General features: G+C 40.5%; 1 protein-coding gene across 2 annotated transcripts; it reads left to right on the top strand.

The window, feature by feature from the left end:
* The first annotated feature begins 1,720 nt into the window (after positions 1–1,720).
* LOC138377959 (zinc finger protein 674) lies at positions 1,721–19,011 on the top strand. 2 transcript variants are annotated; one of them, XM_069463143.1, is made up of 6 exons: positions 1,721–1,777; positions 3,741–3,785; positions 7,665–7,791; positions 8,110–8,205; positions 15,697–15,740; positions 17,358–17,413. In XM_069463143.1, exons 2-5 carry the CDS (start codon positions 3,771–3,773, stop codon positions 15,738–15,740), a joined length of 282 nt encoding a protein of 93 aa, XP_069319244.1. In that variant the 5' UTR covers positions 1,721–1,777; positions 3,741–3,770; the 3' UTR covers positions 17,358–17,413. The 2 variants fall into 2 exon arrangements, with proteins under 2 accessions (XP_069319244.1, XP_069319243.1); XM_069463142.1 differs by lacking the exon at positions 15,697–15,740 and having other exon boundaries at positions 17,358–19,011.
* The last annotated feature ends 777 nt before the right edge of the window (positions 19,012–19,788 follow it).

The following is a 19,788-nucleotide window of genomic DNA, read 5'->3' as shown; positions in this document are numbered from 1 at the left end:
CACAAGAATGGAAAAACAAGCACCACATATACTGGCCATCAAATTGGTACTAACTGATCAACCCAAGGTGCTCACTTGGAAGTAATATTCGTCAGGTGCCGGTCAGGTGGGAGGGAGTGGCAGCGGTGGTTAAACTCACAACTAATGGGTGCAGAGCGCACTGTTATGTGGGAAGGGCACACTTGTAGTTCTGGCTTGGGAGAGGCAAAGGCATTGTACGTAACCAAAATGTTTGTACCCCCATAATATTCTGAAATTTAAATTTAGAAAAAGTACAGTGAGGGTTTCTTCCCCCATTCGGAGAGATTGGTGGCCCTGCAGACCAGCTCCAAAGCCCCTCCTCCAAGCCACTTCCTCTAAGGAGCCAGACCCCTGCTCTCAGGACTGTCTGAGCCAGGCCCAGGTCTCCACTCTGTACTACCCGTTCTGGCCCCTAGATGGCCGCGCCTTAGTGCCGCTAATGACAGAAGAGGCCCGACTCCCTCTTTTCCTAGTCCCAGGAGCAGAAGGCAGCCGAAAACGTGGCTTTGGGAATGGAGGGATGCGAACTCCCAGGGGCGCAGGAAAACGAAGTGGGAGAGGGGGGTTTGGCCTCTGTGCCCCGGGCCGCTGGAAAGTCAGCGCCAAGCCCGCGGGCCTCTCGCCACCCAGGGACGCCTCCCCGGGCCTTTCGTACAAGCCGCCATGGGAATTGGTCACACATTCCTGTCGCTCTCTCTTGCCTCTGAGCGAGCACTGTCACAAACACACTCCCTGAAAGGCGCCATGTTGGCCATCGGCGGTGGTACCCCCGACCCTCCCCCACCCCCGGGTCCTCCCATGCGCGTGCGCAGTGCCGCGACCTCGCGTTCCCAGGGGATGACGGGATGCGGAAGTGCTCGGCTGACCCGAGAGGGCCGCCTGTAGCTCACGCTGGCGGTTGTTATCCACCCCTGAAATTTCAGGCTCTTGGCGGTGAAGTAAGGGGGAGGCGGAGATGGTGATGGGTTTGATGGGCTGGGGGTTGTTGGCAGGGTTGTGGGAGAGCGCCCTTGTGGAGGTTGAGTGACATGGGCCGTGGGCGTGAGTGTTGGGGGCGATGTTCGGAATCGATTGAGTCATTCAGGGACTGTTTCCTGAGTGCCTAATTAATGCCAAGCACCATTGCAAGTGTTTCACAATAGTCTTCCAGGAGCCCTGTGAGGTGGTACTGTGATTATATTCATTTGACAGAGAAAACAGCACAGTGTGCCTCGGCAACCTGTCCAAAATCACGTAGGTAGCAAACCGGAGGGATCATTTATCTTTTCCTATATTTATCATGTTATTGTTTCTCATCTGTCTTCCCTGCTAGAATATAAGCTCCACAGGAGCGGGGAACTCTGAGATTTTGTTATCAGATATATCTATAATACAGAGAAGAAGGACATAGAAGGCACTCATTTCTTAAATGAATTAAAGTAGCATAGCAGGCTATCAGTTGGTTCCAAAGATGAGACTCTTAGTAAGGCAATGTGTAGCTCATTGACGATTGTTGAGCTCTGTATGAATGCTAACTCTTAAAAGTAGGATGAGGCATTGTACCTCCTTCTGTTGCGTGAAAACCTTTGGATATTACCGAACTTCACTCCATGGAAGGTAGCAAAGGGGTTGCTAATGGAATCTCCTGTGGTCATTGTGTGTCCAGGGTCAGAGTGTGTAACCGAGACCACTGCTCGCCAACTGCAGACTCCAGCTTATCTACGCCCAGGCTTCCTCACTTAGTCTGAGAAGACCCATTCTAAGGCCCCAGGAAGAGGTGAGTTCCCCGGGTCACAGGCAGACATCTGGTGCTGCAGTGAGGTCCCAGCTGACGTGTGTTTGTGTCTGAATTTCTTGGTCCTGTCTCCTTGGGAACAAGAGAGGTGCTCTGAGGCAAGTTGGAGGAGAACCCTCAGCACAGAGCCCAGACCCACATCCTCAGGGCAGAGGGAAGAGGCTCACAGGACAGTGGTCCTAGAAGAGCTGGACCTGCAGTGGCCTTTGTCTTTCATGGTCAGCTGAGAGAGGGCAATGCTGGCTCAACTTCCAGGTGCCATCAAGGACCGTGTGACAGTGGGCAGTTTGATCCCTGTTGGAGGAGAGAGAGATGAAAGTCACAGGTAGATCAAGGCATGGATGTCCCCCTTGGGGCCAGTCCCCTGCTGTAGGCAGGATGAGGCTGGGAAGGATCATGACCAGCCACAGAAGTCTTCATCCTCTCCTAACACACCCACTTGTGCAACTTAATGCTCCCTTCTCTTGCCACTGGCTATTTTTGGATTTGAGTCAGTGCCATGGCATCAACCTTGCACCTGCTCAAGGGGAAATGCTGAATCTCCCTCCTGACCAAGGTGCAGAAAATATATTTTTAGTTTATAGAATTTCAGAGTAGTCTACAGGTATGCTCTCATCCAGTTTTGCTGCCTCATTTTGATGCTTAATGAAGCTGGGCCTGAGAACATGTCTTGTTAAGCTACACAGATCTGAACCCTGTTGTCCTGATGCTGTCGCAGTGATTGCTGCAGCATGTGATGGTTACTCTGCCCAGAAGCTCCTTGCTGAAACCTTCTGAAAAACTGCCAAATAAGAGAGAGCATGGCAATCAAAATGCAAATTGTAGGAAAGGAGAAAGTGATGGGCAGGAACAAGGTGGTGCAACAGCCAGTGATGCGTGGAGGATGGAGGAGGGCAGGCACAGTGGCTTTCAGCTTCACACAGAACTGAGGAATGCTGTACTTTTACCCACCTGCCCTCCACCCCTCCCTTCCTCTAGCCCTCTGAGCCCTGGTGTGTCTCCTCCCACCAGACTACATCAGGAGATCCTTCTTATACACACTTTGCTGAGGGTCTTTTCATCTGTAGGGTTCTGTGTGATAATAGGTGATTTTTAATCATTTTTAATTTATATTTCACTTATAATTAATATTCACTGTCAAAAAATGAGAAAATGGAAATAAACAAGGGAAGAAAATTGAAATCACCATCAACAGTGACCAATGTCAACTTTTGAATAAATACTCGTCAAGACTTCATATGTAATCATATTGCCTAACAAACGAGATCACACTGTATTGTTTTGTAACCTACTTTTAAGTATCTTAAGAACTGAAAACAAAATTCCATAGCATTTTTATTTTAAGAGACAGAGTCTTACTGTGTTACCTGGGCTATTCATGGACTTCTGGGCTCAAGTGATCCTCCCACCTTAGCCTCCTAAGTAGCTGGGACTACAAGTGCTTGCCACCTTGCCTGCCTCTATAGCATTTTTAAACCCTGTGCAGTATGCCTGTTTTTGCATGTATCACATTTTTTAAATGAGTTCTTTTTGTTGGATGTTTAGTTGGTTCCAAATTTTGATTTTTTTATTTCAATGATTCTAAATTTTGAATGATGGGGATGACTACAGTTAATATCCTTGCAGTTTTGTGCACATTTATTTGTTTTATTATGATAAATTTCTAGGACTAGAATTCTGGAGATAAAGAAGGTATCAAGTTGTTAATGATTTCTGAAGTAGGTGCCTTTAGTGATAAGTCATACATCTTTCCTGTAAGGGAAACAAAATTTCACGTGCAAAATGCACATGATCTTAGCAGAATCCTGTGGGACCAGGCTGGAGCTACCAGGCCATGTTTCCAGATCATTCAACCCAGGGTGCAAGGGTGATTATTATCAGGCTGACAATTATGATCTTATGTCTGTACTAACTGATCTCAACCCTCCTAATTCTGCTTTTGTAGATCTCTGTCCTTTGTACAGAGAAGAACAGGATGGCTATGTCTCAGGTGAGTTCCTAATTTACTCCTATTTTTTTCCCAATGAACTTGAGGCAGAGGCAGCTTTTAGGAATCTATGTTGTAGCCTTGAAAAAAATCTGTCAATTTCCTCTGTTTTTTCTTCAACCTGTCATCTGCTGCAGGTTTCTTTAATCCTTTCCCTCAGAGAGGCGGGGGGGAGAGAGAGAGAACAAAGGAGAAAAGAAAGACAGTTCTCTACTTATCCTTTTGGGACCTGTACCTCATTTTTTCTTCTTTTTCTTACACATAAACTTCCTTAAATTTGCCTTCTCTAAGTCTATGCTAATTACTACTTTCACAAAATTGTAAAGACCAGGTAATTTGTACATTTCAGGTTTCTAAACTAACGAAAGACAAAGAGGAATCCAGTTCCTTTTATGAATCCACCTAACCTTAAATTTTATGAAGATACTGCAAAAAAGAAAATTATAGACCAGTTTTACTTAAGAATATAGATGCCAAAATTCTAAAACCATATTCTGAATAGAGCATTAATAAATTGAATTGAACATGTTTTAAAGTAATTTTTACACATACTAAAAAATTCAAACAAAAGCTTTCCAGTCACCCAGGCTGGAGTACAGTGGCCTCCTCATAGCTTGCTGTAACCTCACACTCCTGGGCTCAAGCGATCCTCCTGTCTTGGCCTCATGAGTAGCTGGGACTACAGGTGCGCACCACCACATCCAGCTAATTTTTTAAAAAAATTTTGTAAAGAGGGGGTTTCACTGTTGCCCAGGCTGGTCTTGAACTCTTGGCCTCAAGCAATGCTCTGTCTAGGCCTCCCAAAGTGCTAGGATTACTGGGGTGAGCCACTGTACCCAGCCAAAAAAAAACTTTGTTCAACAAAAGGAGAAAAATAATTCTCTCTCACTCCATGCCCAAGTCTTCTCCTCCTTCAGTTTTTTATACATTCTTCCAGATACCATGTATACATATCTGTCTAGATATATGAATCTTTTTTCCATCTTTCTTTTTTTTTTCCTTGTGAACAAATTAGTGCACATTGTGGTCCTTTTAATAAGTTAATGATCATTCCATTTCACCACATACTGGTCTACCCCAAGTTTTCTTAACCTCATCACTACTGACATTTTGGGCCAAGTAATTCTTCGTTGTGGACAGCTGCCCTGTGCCTTGGAGAATGTTAAACAACATTACTGGCCTCTATGCTCTAGAAGCCAATACCTCCACCCCACCTCCCTTGTCATGACAATGAAAAATTTCTGCTAACATTGTCAAATGTTCCTTGGGAGACAAAAATCACTCAATTTTGAAAACTGTATGGGTACCTCATTTACAATAATGGCTGCTCGATATTCCACTGGCTGGAAATACCATTATTTATTTACCTTTCTGCCAGGGATGTACTTTTAAGACATTTCTAGTCTTTTTTTTTTAACTGAAAAGCAAACTTCTTTATTGTACACAGTACAGAATATAATGCACCTTGGCAGGATGCAAATGGCCCTGCACAGGGGAAAGTATTTGAAATCAACTGGCAGGTTAAAGCCTTTCTGCACTGTAGACTTTCCACACTCTGGAAAAGAAGCAAACAAACAAACAAACGAAACTCCAAAAGCTCCGAGAAAAACAAACCATTCGGGAGGTGCATGAGACCTATGGGAATGCAACGGTGATGCTGCCGTCCTATGTCCCATGACAGTACAGGCCACAAAGTTACAGCAGGGAAAGGGTAGCTTATGCTACGGAGGATTATTTTCATACTTGATAAGATAGCATGAATCCATCCAAAAAAATCCCAAATCAGGATAAGTAAAGAAATGAAAAACAAATCTACACAGAATTTACAACAAATAAATCTCTAGCCAGCTGGGGGTAAAATATGCATCTATGTATAGACCGTATGTAGGTTATAAAGCTATAAATATGGTTTAGAAGGAGTCCTTTGATTAGAGTAGAATGAAATTAAGGCCCAAGCTATAGGTTCACCATCTTTATGTACTAATTAGCTTCCAACAGAGGCGAATCTTATGTTTCCATACCTATAAAGTGTACCCCTCATCCCTGTGAACCTTTTCCCAAATGTGCTGTTGGTCAAAGGGGGACAGTTGGAGACTATGGAGTGCCCCATTAATAGAAAAGCCATTCAGAGTATGTGTCTTACATTCACGGAGTCATCACTGCCTCCCTTCACATAGGAGGAACAGTACAGTCATTCTTGATGTTATAAATAACATAGCCATGAATATCCATCCACATACATTCCCGTTTGTATGCATCTGAATACATCTCATCTGTAAGATAACTTTCTAGAGGTGATAATTCTAGGTCAGAGGTATGTGCATTGACAGTTTAGGGCTTCTAAGCCAGGTCGACCGTGTACTCACCAGTGTGGTCATGGTCACTAGCACCTCAGCTATCATTGGGAGGGGTGTGTGGAGGGGTTGGGCTCCTCTGAGAAGCCCTCCTGCTGGAGAAATCTGCTTGTCACCACCCTCTGGCACACTGGTTTTTCTGTCTCCTAAATTTGGGCCTTGTGGGTGCAAAATGTCTCTTTGAATTTAAGACCACTAAGTGTAAACATAACAGGATGGGGTTGAGAGCATAATCAGGTGGCTTATTGGCCTTTTTTTTAAGACAGAATCTCACTCTCATGCCCAGGCTGGAATGCAGTGATGTCATCATAGCTCACTGCAACCTCAAACTCCTGGGCTCAAGCGATCCTCCTGCCTCAGCCTCCCAAGTAGCTAGGACTACAAACCAGTGCCACCATGCCCAGCTAATTTTTTCTATTTTTAGTAGAGATGGGGTCTTGCTCTTGCTTGGTCTGGTCCTGAACACCTGAGCTCAAGTGATCCTCCCGCCTTGGCCTCCCATAATGTTGAGATTACAGGCATGAGCCACCTCGCCCAGCCCAGGCTGGTCTTGAACTCCTGCCCTCAGGTGATGCTCCACCTCAGCCTCCCAGAAGTGCTAGGATTACAGGTGTGGGCCACTGCACCCAGCTGGTTTACTGGTCTTTGATAGAAATTAGGGCACTTCTAGAAGTGAGTTCTTGTTTGTTGGTGACAAAGAAAACACCAAAATTTCCCTTTTTGCCTCAGTCAGCTGCCCAAGCCACAGACCTTCTGGCTTCCTGTTCTTGTCTTACGATTGATGAGCTAAGGTTAGAACCGTTTGTCATGATTAATGAGCTATGTTTAGAATGGTTTATTCTAGCTCTATATCCCCTGAGAAGCCCACTCTGTCAGCCCCAAACAGAATTGACTTCCTCCTCTCTGGACCCTGTCCTACATCTGTCATTTGTCATTGCCCCTGTAAGGCAGGCCCCCTTCCTCTCTCCCTTTCATCTATGAGTCTGTAAGTGTTTTTTTTCTTCCTCTACCAAACCGAACCTCCTTGAGTTCAAGAGGGGCTTTTTTTTTTTTAAATTACTCTTTATATCCACAGGACTTACCAGCTTTGTCTCTATTCAATAAATACGTGTTGAATGAATGAATTTCCAGGGTAAGATATTTCTAATAGCTTATCTGTTTCTCCTGTAAAGTTTAAAATAACTTTAGTTGTATAAATACTCTATGTGATATACTCTGCCAAATTGTGACAAGTGAATAGCATAAGAACAATTATACAGAGAAAGGCAGATATGGGTGCCAAAGCTAGACCGTGTGGATTTAAATCCCTCACTCCTAGCTGTGTGACCTGGGCTGGTTAGTAGAGACTGTGTGTGCCTCACGTTCCTCACCTGTCGAGTTTCTCCTAGGGTGGTGGTGAGGATCGAAATCTTCAGTACGTGTAAAGGACTTAGAATAGGCACAGAGTAAGCCCTCCATGTGCGTGAGGTGTCCTGTCCCAGTCCCCCAGGCAGATCCCTTTGTGCTAAAGAGGAATGTGCTGTTACAGGAATCACTGACCTTCAAGGACGTGTTTGTGGACTTCACCCTGGAGGAGTGGCAGCAACTGGACTCTGCTCAGAAGAACCTCTACAGGGATGTCATGCTTGAGAACTACAGCCACTTGGTGTCTGTGGGTGAGGGACTGCTCCACAGTGGGATGTAGAATGCACCCAGTAGTGTCTTTCTGAGCTGCTGCTGCTGCAAGCTCAGGGACATTGGAAACCCTCAGTGAGTTTGGGCTTAAGGCCCACTGTCAAGTATTAACAGTCCCATTTGGGTACGGGATGTTTGTGTCTTGGCCTGCTACGTGAATGTTCTGTACTGAGGGGCAAATAACTATGTGCGTGGGGCAGTCACCAAGACCATGCCATCTTCAGCCTGCAGGGAAGGGCCTCGGTTCTGGAATGCCTTCAGCATTCATAACAAAGTTCTATGTCATTTCCCCTGAACAGGGTATCTAGTTGCCAAACCAGATGTGATCTTCGGGTTGGGACCAGGAGAAGAGTCCTGGGTGGCAGACGGAGGGACCCCAATGCGGAGCTGTCCAGGTGAGTCAGACCAGGGAAAGGGGAACCAGCTTGGCCAGTGAGAGCTTGGCCTCTGGGGGGCGCCCAGAAGCCCTTCTCAGAGCCCCCAGACTTGTGGATGTGCCTGGGGTCTGATGACATGTGCTGTTGTCACATCCAAATGAGGCCTCCCCCTGGCAGTGTTTTCCAGTCACCATGTACTTTGCTTGGCCTCCAGACAGTGTGGCCACTCTTGTTCTTAGATCCCATTTCTACCTTCCAGCCTTCTGGCTTGCTAGTGAGAAGTGCCAAGCCCGTTCTCATTTCTTTCCTCCCTCCTTTCTGGAAGCTTTTAGGACTTTTTCTTCCCCATCTTGGGCTTTTGTATTTGCACCAGAATAGAGGTAAGTGTTGGTGTTTCCTCTTTATTGTGCATACTGTGGGCCCTTTCAGTCTGAAATTTAGAGTCTTTTTTTTTTTAACCTCAGGGAAATTATCCTACCTGGTTTATTGGAGTTGGTACAGACGACAAAGCTTTGCTAGTGACCTTTAACTCTACCTGGCCAGGTACCCACCATGTTCTCGTCTGCCCTCACTTTGTGGTGAACACTGTAAACCTTCACACCATTTTCTCTTCCTCTTCTTATATCTTCTCAGACTCTTAGAAATCTGACTTGATAAACTGCCTGTTATCAGATTCCTCCTCTTATCAATACTTTGCTCCCACTGAACTCTTGTTTTTTGTATTATCTCTTTATTTATTCAGAAAATAAACTTGAGGGAACTTTACTCCCAGGGAGGAATACTTCAGTGAACTGTATTTCAGTCCTGGGTAGAGCTGCTTTTTTGGTCTGTTTTTCAGTCTGGGCTGCTTATGGGGATCCAGAAACTCTTCACATTGTATTGGTCTCCTCTTTCTCTTCCATTCATAGTTCCCCTTCCGTGGGCCCATCTCAGAGAAATCTGTTAAGAACACTGTTACTATTCATAGTGTGGTCCCTGGACCAGTAGCCTGGGCATTACTCGGGCTCTAAATAGAAATGCAGGATCTGAGGGCCAACCCCAGATTTTCTGAATCAGAATGTGTACTTCAGCAAGCTCTCCAAGGAGCCCATTGGCACAGTAAAGCTTGAGAAGCACTGCTTTTCAGAGATTAGTTCACAGCATCAGCTGTAGTCAGATGCGGGCCCCATGGACCTGCAGGTGACTCCCCAGAGCCTGCTCCTACTCAACAAACACGCCCACTCTCTTAGACCTTCCTGTGCTGGTGGATGGGGCTCCCACCACTCTGTAGCTTCTCCCAGGAAGGTTTTGGGCTGTAATATCCTCCTTATTGCTCAGTGTAATTCCATACCCACTGCCTGGTAGAGATTCATCAGGATTTCTGGTGTGCTGATGTCATGCTTTCTTACTTTTAGTGATTCCTGGAATTATAATGATTGTGTATCTTTTTCTCATTTCAGTGGCATCCTGGAAGGGAGGAAAAACAAACTCAGGCACAGTCCCCCCTCCTGAGTCACAATTCCCTTATAATTAAAAATGCATTGGCCGGGCACGGTGGCTCATACCTGTAATCCTAGCCTTCTGGGAGGCTGAGACCGAAGGATCACTCGAACCCAGGAGTTTGAGGTTGCTGTGAGCTAGGTTGACACCATTGCACTCTACCCAGGGCAACAGAGTGAGACGCTGTCTCAAAAAAAAAAAAAAAAAAGCCCTGAATTACATTAAAATATAGACGTTCACATGTTCAGTCTAAGAGTACAGAATGGTATAGGATAAAAAGAAATCCTATATGCATTTGCAGCCACACCTCCCAAGAGCAGCCTCTTTGAAAGATTTCTGTTTTTAATTCTTCTGGCAAGCACCTCTATAGGTCTAGGGAATACCTTTACACCTCCATTTCTTGAGTTTTCAGTTTTATCTCCCCTCTATGGAAATAAGGATTTAGCTCACTCTTTGGCTTTCTGCTCCTCAGTACTTCACAATGTTTGCTAAATTCTTATTTTTAGTTCCTTTATTGGTTACATTTATAACTTGAAATAACATAGCTAAGCTTCTATTTGATACAGTAACTTTTTGAAAATCTAGCTAACTACCAGTGGCTTATTTCTCTCACTAGAACACAAACCCCTAGATACCAGAACCTGTGTCTTGTTCTAACTTATCCCAGCATGGGACCAGTAGATGACATTCAATAAATATTCCATTGATTATTTTGGATCTGAGGAAGGAGGTTAGGAGCCACATAGCCTAGGTTCAAATTCTGGCCATTTCCCTTACTAGCTACCACTATGCACACACTGCTTAGCCTTTCTTTGCCTATTGTAGAATGAGAGTAATGATAGAAGTTAATGATTGTCAGAAGTTAATGAGTCAGTGCATGTAAAGTACCTAAAAGGGGCCAGGCGCAGTGGCCCATGCCTGTAATCTTAGCAGTATGGGAGGCCAAGGTGGGAGGATCACTTGAGGCCAGGAGTTGGAGGCCAGCCTGAGCAACATAGCGAGACCCTGTCTCCACAACGAATACAGAAATTAGCTTAGTGTGGTGGCCCATGCCTGTAGTCCCAGCTACTCAGGAGGCTGAGGCAAGAGGATTGCTTGAGCCTAGAAGTTTGAGGTTGCAGTGAGCTATGATGATGCCATTGCACTCTAGAGTGAGACCCTGTCTCCAAAAAAAGGCACCTGAAAGGGTTTCTGGCATAAAGGAAGCTCTTAACAAATGTTATCACTCTTTTTATTGTTATTATACACAGAGAAGTTGTTTTTAATATAGTAGTTAACCAGAGACATATCGCATAGTTACATGTGAGTTTGTCAGAATAGTCATGAGTAATCCCCATGAGTTTCAGAAAGCCTGGGATGGGCCTGTTTATATGTATTGTGAGTAACACTTTAGAGTGTTCTGATACTCATGTCTAGTTAAGATCCACCGCTTGAAATATCTGCTGAGAGGGATTCCAAGGAAATGGGAGACATAGCAAAGTCGTCATCCAAGAGCACGGGAGCAGTATGGGATGGGAAGACAGGTTTATGTGGACTCACTCCTGGACTACTCTCCAGACTCCCAGGGTTGGGATCAGAATGTAACTTGAATTTCTTCTCCATGCCTCCATCTTTAAATCTATTTTGGGGAATGTATTTTTCCCCATCGCCTGGATGAAATCTCCAGCATGTCCCATAAGTTTTCTGGTCATTCTGAGATAATAAAAATCTAGGAAATGTTAGTCTCAAGAGTAGCCTCATTGTAGTGATAAAAACTGTCCAACTCCACATAGTAGTGTAAACTCTGATGTTTATTTAAAGTTTGTTAATCTTTTCACAGAAAGAACTTTTAATTTCATTAATTTTCTCTGTCATTTCTTTTCTGTTTTGTTGATTTCTCCTTTTACTTTTATTTCCTTTTTCCTACTTAGTTTGGGTTTACTTTGCTGTTCTTTATGTAGCATTTTCCACCAACATTTTAATATGAAATTTCTCATACAGAGCAAGTAAAAGAATCATAGGTTGAACACCTATATAATATCTCCACCTAAATTCGACAGTGAAGATTTTGCTATGTTTCATTTATCTATTACCTGTCTGTCTGCCAATTCTTCTGTCCTATCAATTCACTGTTTTGTTTTGTTTTGTTTTGTTTTTTTGCAGTGCCTTTCAAAGTAAGTTGCAGAGATTGGTATGCTTCACCCGTAAATGCCTCCACAGGCATATCATTAATTAGAGTTTAATATTTGTTAGCATTTTATTTATCATTAGTGCTTATGAGGTATTTTAATAAAAGGAAATACATGAATGGCACCATGTGATCTTCGGCCTGTATGTGGTAATGTTGTAACATAATTTCCTGTATATATTTTCAATGTGTGGTCATTATTTATGCTGATGTGACTGGATTCCTTTTTTCAAATAAGATTTATTAAGGTATAATGCACATGTCATGAAATTCACCTTTCTTAGATATACAGTTCTATCGTTTTGACAAATATATAGTTATCTAACCACCACCACAATCAAGGTATTGGACATTTTCACCCCCCAAAAAAACCTCTTGTTTCCTTTTATAATTAAATCTCTCCCCATCTCAGGCTTGATCTCTTTTCCTTCTAGTTTGGTTCTTTCTATAACACCATATACTTGAGTCATATAGTATGTAGCCTTATGCGTCTGGCTTCTTTCACTTAACTTCATGCTTTTTAGGTTCATCCATGTTATGGCATATATCAGCAGTTTGTTCCTTTTTATAGCTGAGTAGTGTTCCAGTTTGTTTATCAATGGACCAGTTAATGCATATTTGAATTGTTCCTGGTTTTGGGTTAATATGAATGAAGCTGGTAAGCATTCTTATACAGGTATTTGTATGGACCTATGTTTTCATATCTCTTGGGTAAATGTATGGAGTGGGATCGCTTGGTCATATGGTAAGCGTACATTTAACTTCTTTATAATGCATTGTCAAACTGTTTTCTGTTGTGTCTATACCATTATGTTTCCCCACCAACAACACACCTTCCTAGTAGGTGTGTAGATAGATCTGATTGTGATTTAAACGTGCATAATGATTAATGATGTTGAGCATGTTTTCATGTGCTTATTTGCCATCTGTGTATCTTCTGTGGTGAAGTTTCTAATTATAATCTTTTGCCATTTTTGTTTGTTATTATGAGAGTTCTTTATATATTCTAGATATAAGTCCTTACCAGCTATGTGTTTTCCAAGTATTTACTCCCAGGCTGTGGGTCATTTTGTTCTTAACAGTGTCTTTTGAAGAACAGATGTTCTTATTTTTGATAAAGTCCAATTTATCAAGTTGTTCTTTTATGGCTCATGCTTTTTGTGTCCTGTTTAGCGAATCTCTCTCTAACCCAGGATAACAAAGATTTTTTTTTTTAAATGTTTTCTTCCCGGAGATTTATAATTTTAGTTCTTTTTTTTTTTCTGAGACAGAGCCTTGCTCTGTCAACCAGAATAGAGTTCAGTGGCATCACTGCAACCTCAAACTCCTGGGCTCAGGTGATCCTCCTGCCTCAGCCTCCTGAGTAGCCAGGACTACAGGCATGAGCCACTGTACCTGATCTTATTTTAGTTTTTATATATTATTTTTTGCATATTCTTTTCCAGTTGTTCCAGTAACATTTTTTAAAACACTATTCTTTTAAAATTAATTTACCATGGCATCCTTTTGGAAAATTATTTGAAAACATATATGTCAGTCTATACACCAGTACAGATTGAGTATCCCTAATCCAGAAATCCAAAATCTGAAATGCTCCAAAATCCAAAACTTTTTGAGCACCAACATGATGTTCAGAGGAAATGCTCATTGGAGCATTTCAGATTTCAGATTTTTGGATTATAGATGCTGAACCAGAAGTATATAATTCAAATATTCCAAAATCCAAAAACTCTGAAATCTGAAATACTTCTGTTTCCAAGCATTTTGGATAAGTGATATTCAACCTGTACCACACTGTCTTAGTTATTATAGCATTATATTATATTAAATGCTTAAATCAGGTAGTGTGAGTCTTCCAACTTTTTTCTTTTTCATAATGTTTTGGTTATTCTAGGTCCTTGGTATTTTCTTATAAATTATAGAATCAGCTAGTCGATTTCTATGAACAAGCTTACAGGGGATTTGGTTTGAGATTGCACTGAATCTGTTCATCATCAATATGCTAAAATATTGAGTCTTCTAATTCATAAATATGGTTTATGTCTCCATTTATTTAGGTCTTTTAAATTTTATTTCAGTAATGTTTTGTAGTTTTGAAGGGACAGGTCTTGCCCATATTTTGTTTAATTTAACCTTGTGTTTTATGTTCTTATAAGGTAATAGAAATTGGGATGTGTGTGTGTGTGTGTATCACATAGTTGTTTTGCATTTCATTTTCCTATGGGTCGCTTCTAGTTTATAGAAGTGTAATTGATTTTTCTATATTTTTCTATATTTGTATCATGGGACCTTTCTAAACTCACATATTAGTGCTAGTAGCTCTTTTAGATAGTTTGGCATTTTCTATGTAAACAATCACATAATTGTGAATAAGGGCAATTTATTTCTTTATTTCCAATCTGAATGCTTTTACCTCTTTTTCTTGCCTTATTGTACTTAATGTCTAGGGTCTTCAGTATAATGTTGACTAGGAGTAGGGAAGGCAACATACTTGCCTTGATCCTGATCTTAGGACAAAAGCATTCATTCTCTCACCATTAGGTATAATTTTACTTGTAGGTTTTTTCATAGATGGCCTGGTAATGATTGAGGATGTTTCCTTCCAATCCTGGTTTTCTGAGAGTTTTTATCATGAATGATTGTTGCAAATGCTTTTTATGGATCAATTGATATGACTGTTTTTTCTCCTTTAGACTGTTGCATCTTATATAATTATTGATATTATTGGATTTAGGTCTACCATTTTATTATTTCCTTTTCTGTTTGTACTCCCCCACCTTATTTTATTTTATTGTTGTTGTTCTGCTTCACCATTCTTCTCTTTTGAATATTTCACTGTTTTTTAAACAGTCTACTTTGAAATAATTAAACATTCCCATGCACTTACAAGAAATAATACAGAGAGATACCATGTACCCTTTACGCAGTTTCCCCCAGTGGTGACGTCTTGCAAAACTATACTGCAAATCACAAGCATATTGACATTGACAAAGTCAAGATATAGAACATTCCCATTACCACAAGAATCCCTCATATTGCCATTCCCATTCCCTCCCATCCCTACCCCTTCCTTAAACCCTGGAAACTACTAATTTTTTCTCCATTTCTATAATTTTCTCATTTCAAGAATATCATATAAATGGGGGAAAACATTATGATACCTTATGGGATTTGTTCTTTTCACTCGGCATAATTCTCTCGAGATTCATCCTGTTGCGTGTACCAATTGTTTCTTCCTTTTTGTCACTGAGTAGTATTTGACCAAATGGATATACCACAGTTTGTTAAACCATTCACCCGCTGAAGAACATTCCTGTTGTCAACTTCACTGATTTCTGCTCTAATTTTTATTCCTTTTCTTTTGCTTGATCTTTCTTCATTTCTAGTATATGCATTCAGTGCTGTAAATATCCCTCCAAATACTGCTTTGTGTCCCACAAATTTTGACATGTTGCATTTTCATTTAATTAAAAATATTTTAAAATTTCTCTTAAGACTTATTTAGAAGTAAGTATATCTTTAAATTTCCAAATATTTGGGGTTTTCCGAGTATCTTTCTCTTACTGATTTTTGGCTTAATAATGTTATTACACATAATATGATTTCTTATAAATTTCTTACAGTTGAAGACCCAGAATATGGTCTATCCTGGTGAATGTTTCATATGCACTTGAAAAGAATGTATATTCTGCTGTTGTTGGATGCAGTGTTCTATGCATTTCAATTAGGTGAAGTTGGTTGATGGTGCTGTTCAGATTATCTGTATCCTTGCTGGTTTTCTGTCTACTTGTTCTATCAATTATTGAGAGAAAGAGTGTTGAAGTCTCCAACAATAATTGTGGATTTGTCTGTTTCTCTTTCAGATGTATCCATTTTTGCCTCATGTATTTTGAAGTGCTGTTATTAGGTACATACACTTTTAGGATTGTTATTTCTTCTAAGAGAATCAACTGTTTTATCGTTTTGTAATGTCCCTCTTTGTCTGAGAAAATCTTTCTTGTTCTGAAGTCATTGTCTAAAATTAATATAATTACTCCAGATTTCTTTTGGTTAGGTTTTCATGGTTTATCTCCATCCCTTTATTTTTATTAATAAATAGACTTTATTTTTAGTATACTTTTAGATTTACAGAAAAATAGACCAGCTAGTACACAGAGTTTCCTTTTATACCCCTCTCTACCCCTCTCCCCACTTTCCCCTAATGGTAACATCTTGCATTAGTGTGGTACATTGCTTACAATTGAGTGAATATTGATAAATTATTATTAACTAAAGTCCACATTTTACACTAAGGTTCACGCTTTGTGTTGTTCTGTTCTATGGGCTTTGGCAAATGCATAAAAATCCACCATTACTATCATGCAGAATACTTTCACTGCCCTAAAAATTCACCTGTGCTTTACTTTGTCATCCTGTCTCTACCTTCCTGGCGAGCAATGATCTTTTTACTAACTCTATAGTTTTGCCTTTTCCAGAATGTCATATAGTTGGAATCATCCAGTATGTAGCCTTTTAAAGACTGGCTTCTTTCAAATAGCAATATAACTTTAAGTTTCCTCCATGCCTATGGCTTGATAGCTCATTTCATTTTATTGCTGAATAATATTCCATTGTCTGGATGTACCAGTTTGTTTATCCATTCACCTACTGAAGGACATCTTGGTTGCTTCCACTTTGGGGCCATTATGAATAAAGCCACTATAAACATCCATGCTCAGGCTTTCCTGTGGACATAAGTTTTCAACTCATTGTGGTTCATTTCCTTTTAAAGTTTGTAATTTTTCATTGTGAACTCCTTTTGAGTGAGAGTTCCTTTCCATGGAAATTCTGTGTGCCCTAAGCTATAAAAGCATCATTGAAGAACTACTTAGATAGTGCCACTGCTGGGGACCACTGGTTTCACTAATGCAGGACCAATTTTTAGGTGAATTTTTCAGCTTTGGGGGTTTTGCATTGCACTTCAAATGTCCATTTGGAATGCACTCCTGTATGTGGTACAGGACTATGGTTCTGATTTCTTGTAAGTAACCCCCTGATGCTTCTTACCATTTGTGCTAGTGAGTGACATCTTTCTAGTTCCTATTTTACAAACAGAGATGTCCTTTGTGAATCCCAGCTTTAAGCAGGTAGCTCAGTTCTAATTCTGTACACATTTGTACCCTGTGGCCTGGAAGTCAATCCACACTCATGATTGGCACCTTACTCCCCCAACTGCAAAGCCACAGAGCTTCAATTTCTATTCACCCCCTCACTTTAAATTTCTTCTTCATTTTTGTCACATAATAATTTTTTTCTTGGTTTTAAGCTTGGCTGCATATTAAATTATTTTTGTTAAACTTCAGCCAGAATTTCTTTGTAGTTTCACTCAGGGGAGGTGGTGGTGGTGGGATTTGGAGGGGATCCATCCATATCAGCTCAAGTCATGTTGATAGGAGTTCACTACAAGGCATTTAGGGGTTAATGTTATAACATTATAGTAGAAAGGCTTATAATAAGTTTGATGATTCATTGCATTTTTTTCTAGAAGTCTGGCAAGTTGATGAGCAGATAGATTACTACAAGGAAAGCCAAGACAAACCTCTATGGCAAGCTGCATTCATAGACAAGGAAACACTGAAAGATGAAAGTGGTCAAGAATGTAGAACATGTAGAAAAATCATTTATATGAGCACAGACTTTGTTTCTATAAGACAAAGACTCCCTAAATATTACTCATGGGGAAGGTGTTCAAAACATAATTTAAACTTTCTTAGTCAAAATAGAAGTTATGTAAGAAAGAAAGAGGATGGACATAAGGCATATTGGAAATTATGCCTCCATTGTAATCTTGATAAAGCTCAGCCTGCAGAGAAAATTTTTGACCCTAATCAACGAGGAAAAGCCCTCCACCATAAGCGAGCCCTTGATAAAAGTCAGAGAATTCAGAGTGGGGAGAAACTCTATGAATGTACTGAATGTGGAAAAGTGTTTATCCAGAAAGCAAACCTTGTTGTACATCAGCGAACTCACACTGGAGAGAAGCCTTATGAATGCTGTGAATGTGCAAAAGCCTTCAGCCAGAAGTCAACCCTCATAGCACACCAGAGAACTCATACGGGGGAGAAGCCCTATGAGTGTAGTGAATGTGGGAAAACCTTTATTCAGAAGTCAACTCTGATTAAGCATCAGCGAACTCATACGGGAGAGAAACCATTTGTATGTGGCAAATGTGCAAAAGCCTTTAAGAGTTCATATCACCTTATTAGACATGAAAAAACACACAACAGACAAGCATTTTATAAAGGTATTAAATGTGCTAAGTCCAACCTTATATATCAAAATACTGATATGGATCAGAAACCTGAGCACAGTGAACATGGTAAAGCCTTTGAAGAGAAGCCTACCACCCCCATTAAACATCAGAAAACTCATACAAAAGAGAAAGGTTATGAATGCAGTAAATGTGGGAAAAGATTTAGGGGAAAGTCACACCTCTCTGTTCATCAGAGAATTCATACAGGGGAGAAACCTTATAAATGCAGCATATGTGGGAAGACTTTCAGTGGAAAATCACACCTCTCTGTCCATCATAGAACTCATACAGGAGAGAAGCCCTATGAATGCAGAAGATGTGGGAAAGCCTTTGGTGAGAAGTCAACCCTTATTGTACATCAGAGAACTCATACAGGAGAGAAACCCTATAAATGCAATGAATGTGGGAAAGCCTTCAGTGAAAAGTCACCACTGATTAAACATCAGAGAATTCATACAGGTGAGAGACCCTATAAATGCAGTGACTGCGAGAAAGCCTTCAGTAGGAAGTCAACTCTCATTAAACATCATAGAATTCATACAGGAGAAAAACCCTACAAATGTAGTGAATGCGGGAGAGCCTTCAGTGTGAAATCAACTCTCATTGTACATCACAGAATTCATACAGGAGAGAAACCTTATGAATGCAGAGACTGTGGGAAAGCCTTTAGTGGGAAGTCAACTCTCATTAAACATGAGCAAAGTCATACAGGAGATAAAACCTATGAGTATACTTGAGACTAGGATAATTTTACTAGTAGTTATACCTCATTATATATCAAATAATTCATCCTGAGGAGTAACCTTCAAATATCAGGAATTTCAACTCTTCATATATTGTTACTGTTCATTTTACTTAATAGAAAGCACAAAAGTATAACTTCAGAGGCATGCAATAAATGTGATCAATTTTTTACCCAGACTTATTTACTAAGAAGTAAAGAACTATATATCAAAGAATTAAAAATGGCCAACATTGAGTGTACTGACATGAAGAAGCCTTTAGAAAGAACGTAAGTGTCATTGCCTATCAGTATTTATACTGAAGAAAAGCTAAGAATTTAGTGAGCTTAGAAAACCATGTTAGAAATTATTACAGGAATCATGTTCCATATTCTTTACCAAACATTTTGTGGAAAATGTATAGAGGTGGCAAAGCAGCACTCAATTATAAATTTAAGATATGTTCACTGTGGAGTAGAGTATGACATTTTTTAAGGAACAGTATAAAGCAGAAAATATTCCTAGGTGGGACAAATTCCCAGGTTATTTTTTTAAACAAATAGAAAAAATGCTTCCTTAAGTAGGGTGAGGGAGCATGAGTCATCAGAATCCCTGAAACAAAGGATCTCAGACAGGAGATCTTACACATATTATTCATCAATCTATATTCAGTGCAGAAATGTAAACCCATTACAGAAAAGTTTTGACACACCTCCCTAGGAACAGCATTTAGAAGTTAACGTTCTCTGTCTTTTAAGAAAGGGTAATGCTTTTATGGTGAGGCAGTAAAGATTTTTAATTTTCAGAGTACCTTTTATAACAGCAGTATTATTTAAATTAGTGAAAAAAATTAATACCCAATGATAGATGATTGATTAAAAATTGGTATGTCAATTAGGTGAAATAAAATGTACCAATTAAGACTTTATTTGAGGATTTGG

This window comes from Eulemur rufifrons, chromosome 30 (genome assembly GCF_041146395.1).
Source record: "Eulemur rufifrons isolate Redbay chromosome 30, OSU_ERuf_1, whole genome shotgun sequence".
NCBI lineage: Eukaryota > Metazoa > Chordata > Mammalia > Primates > Lemuridae > Eulemur > Eulemur rufifrons.
The sequence above is the reverse complement of the archived record's forward strand: the minus strand, read 5'-3'. Positions and strand labels throughout refer to the sequence as shown.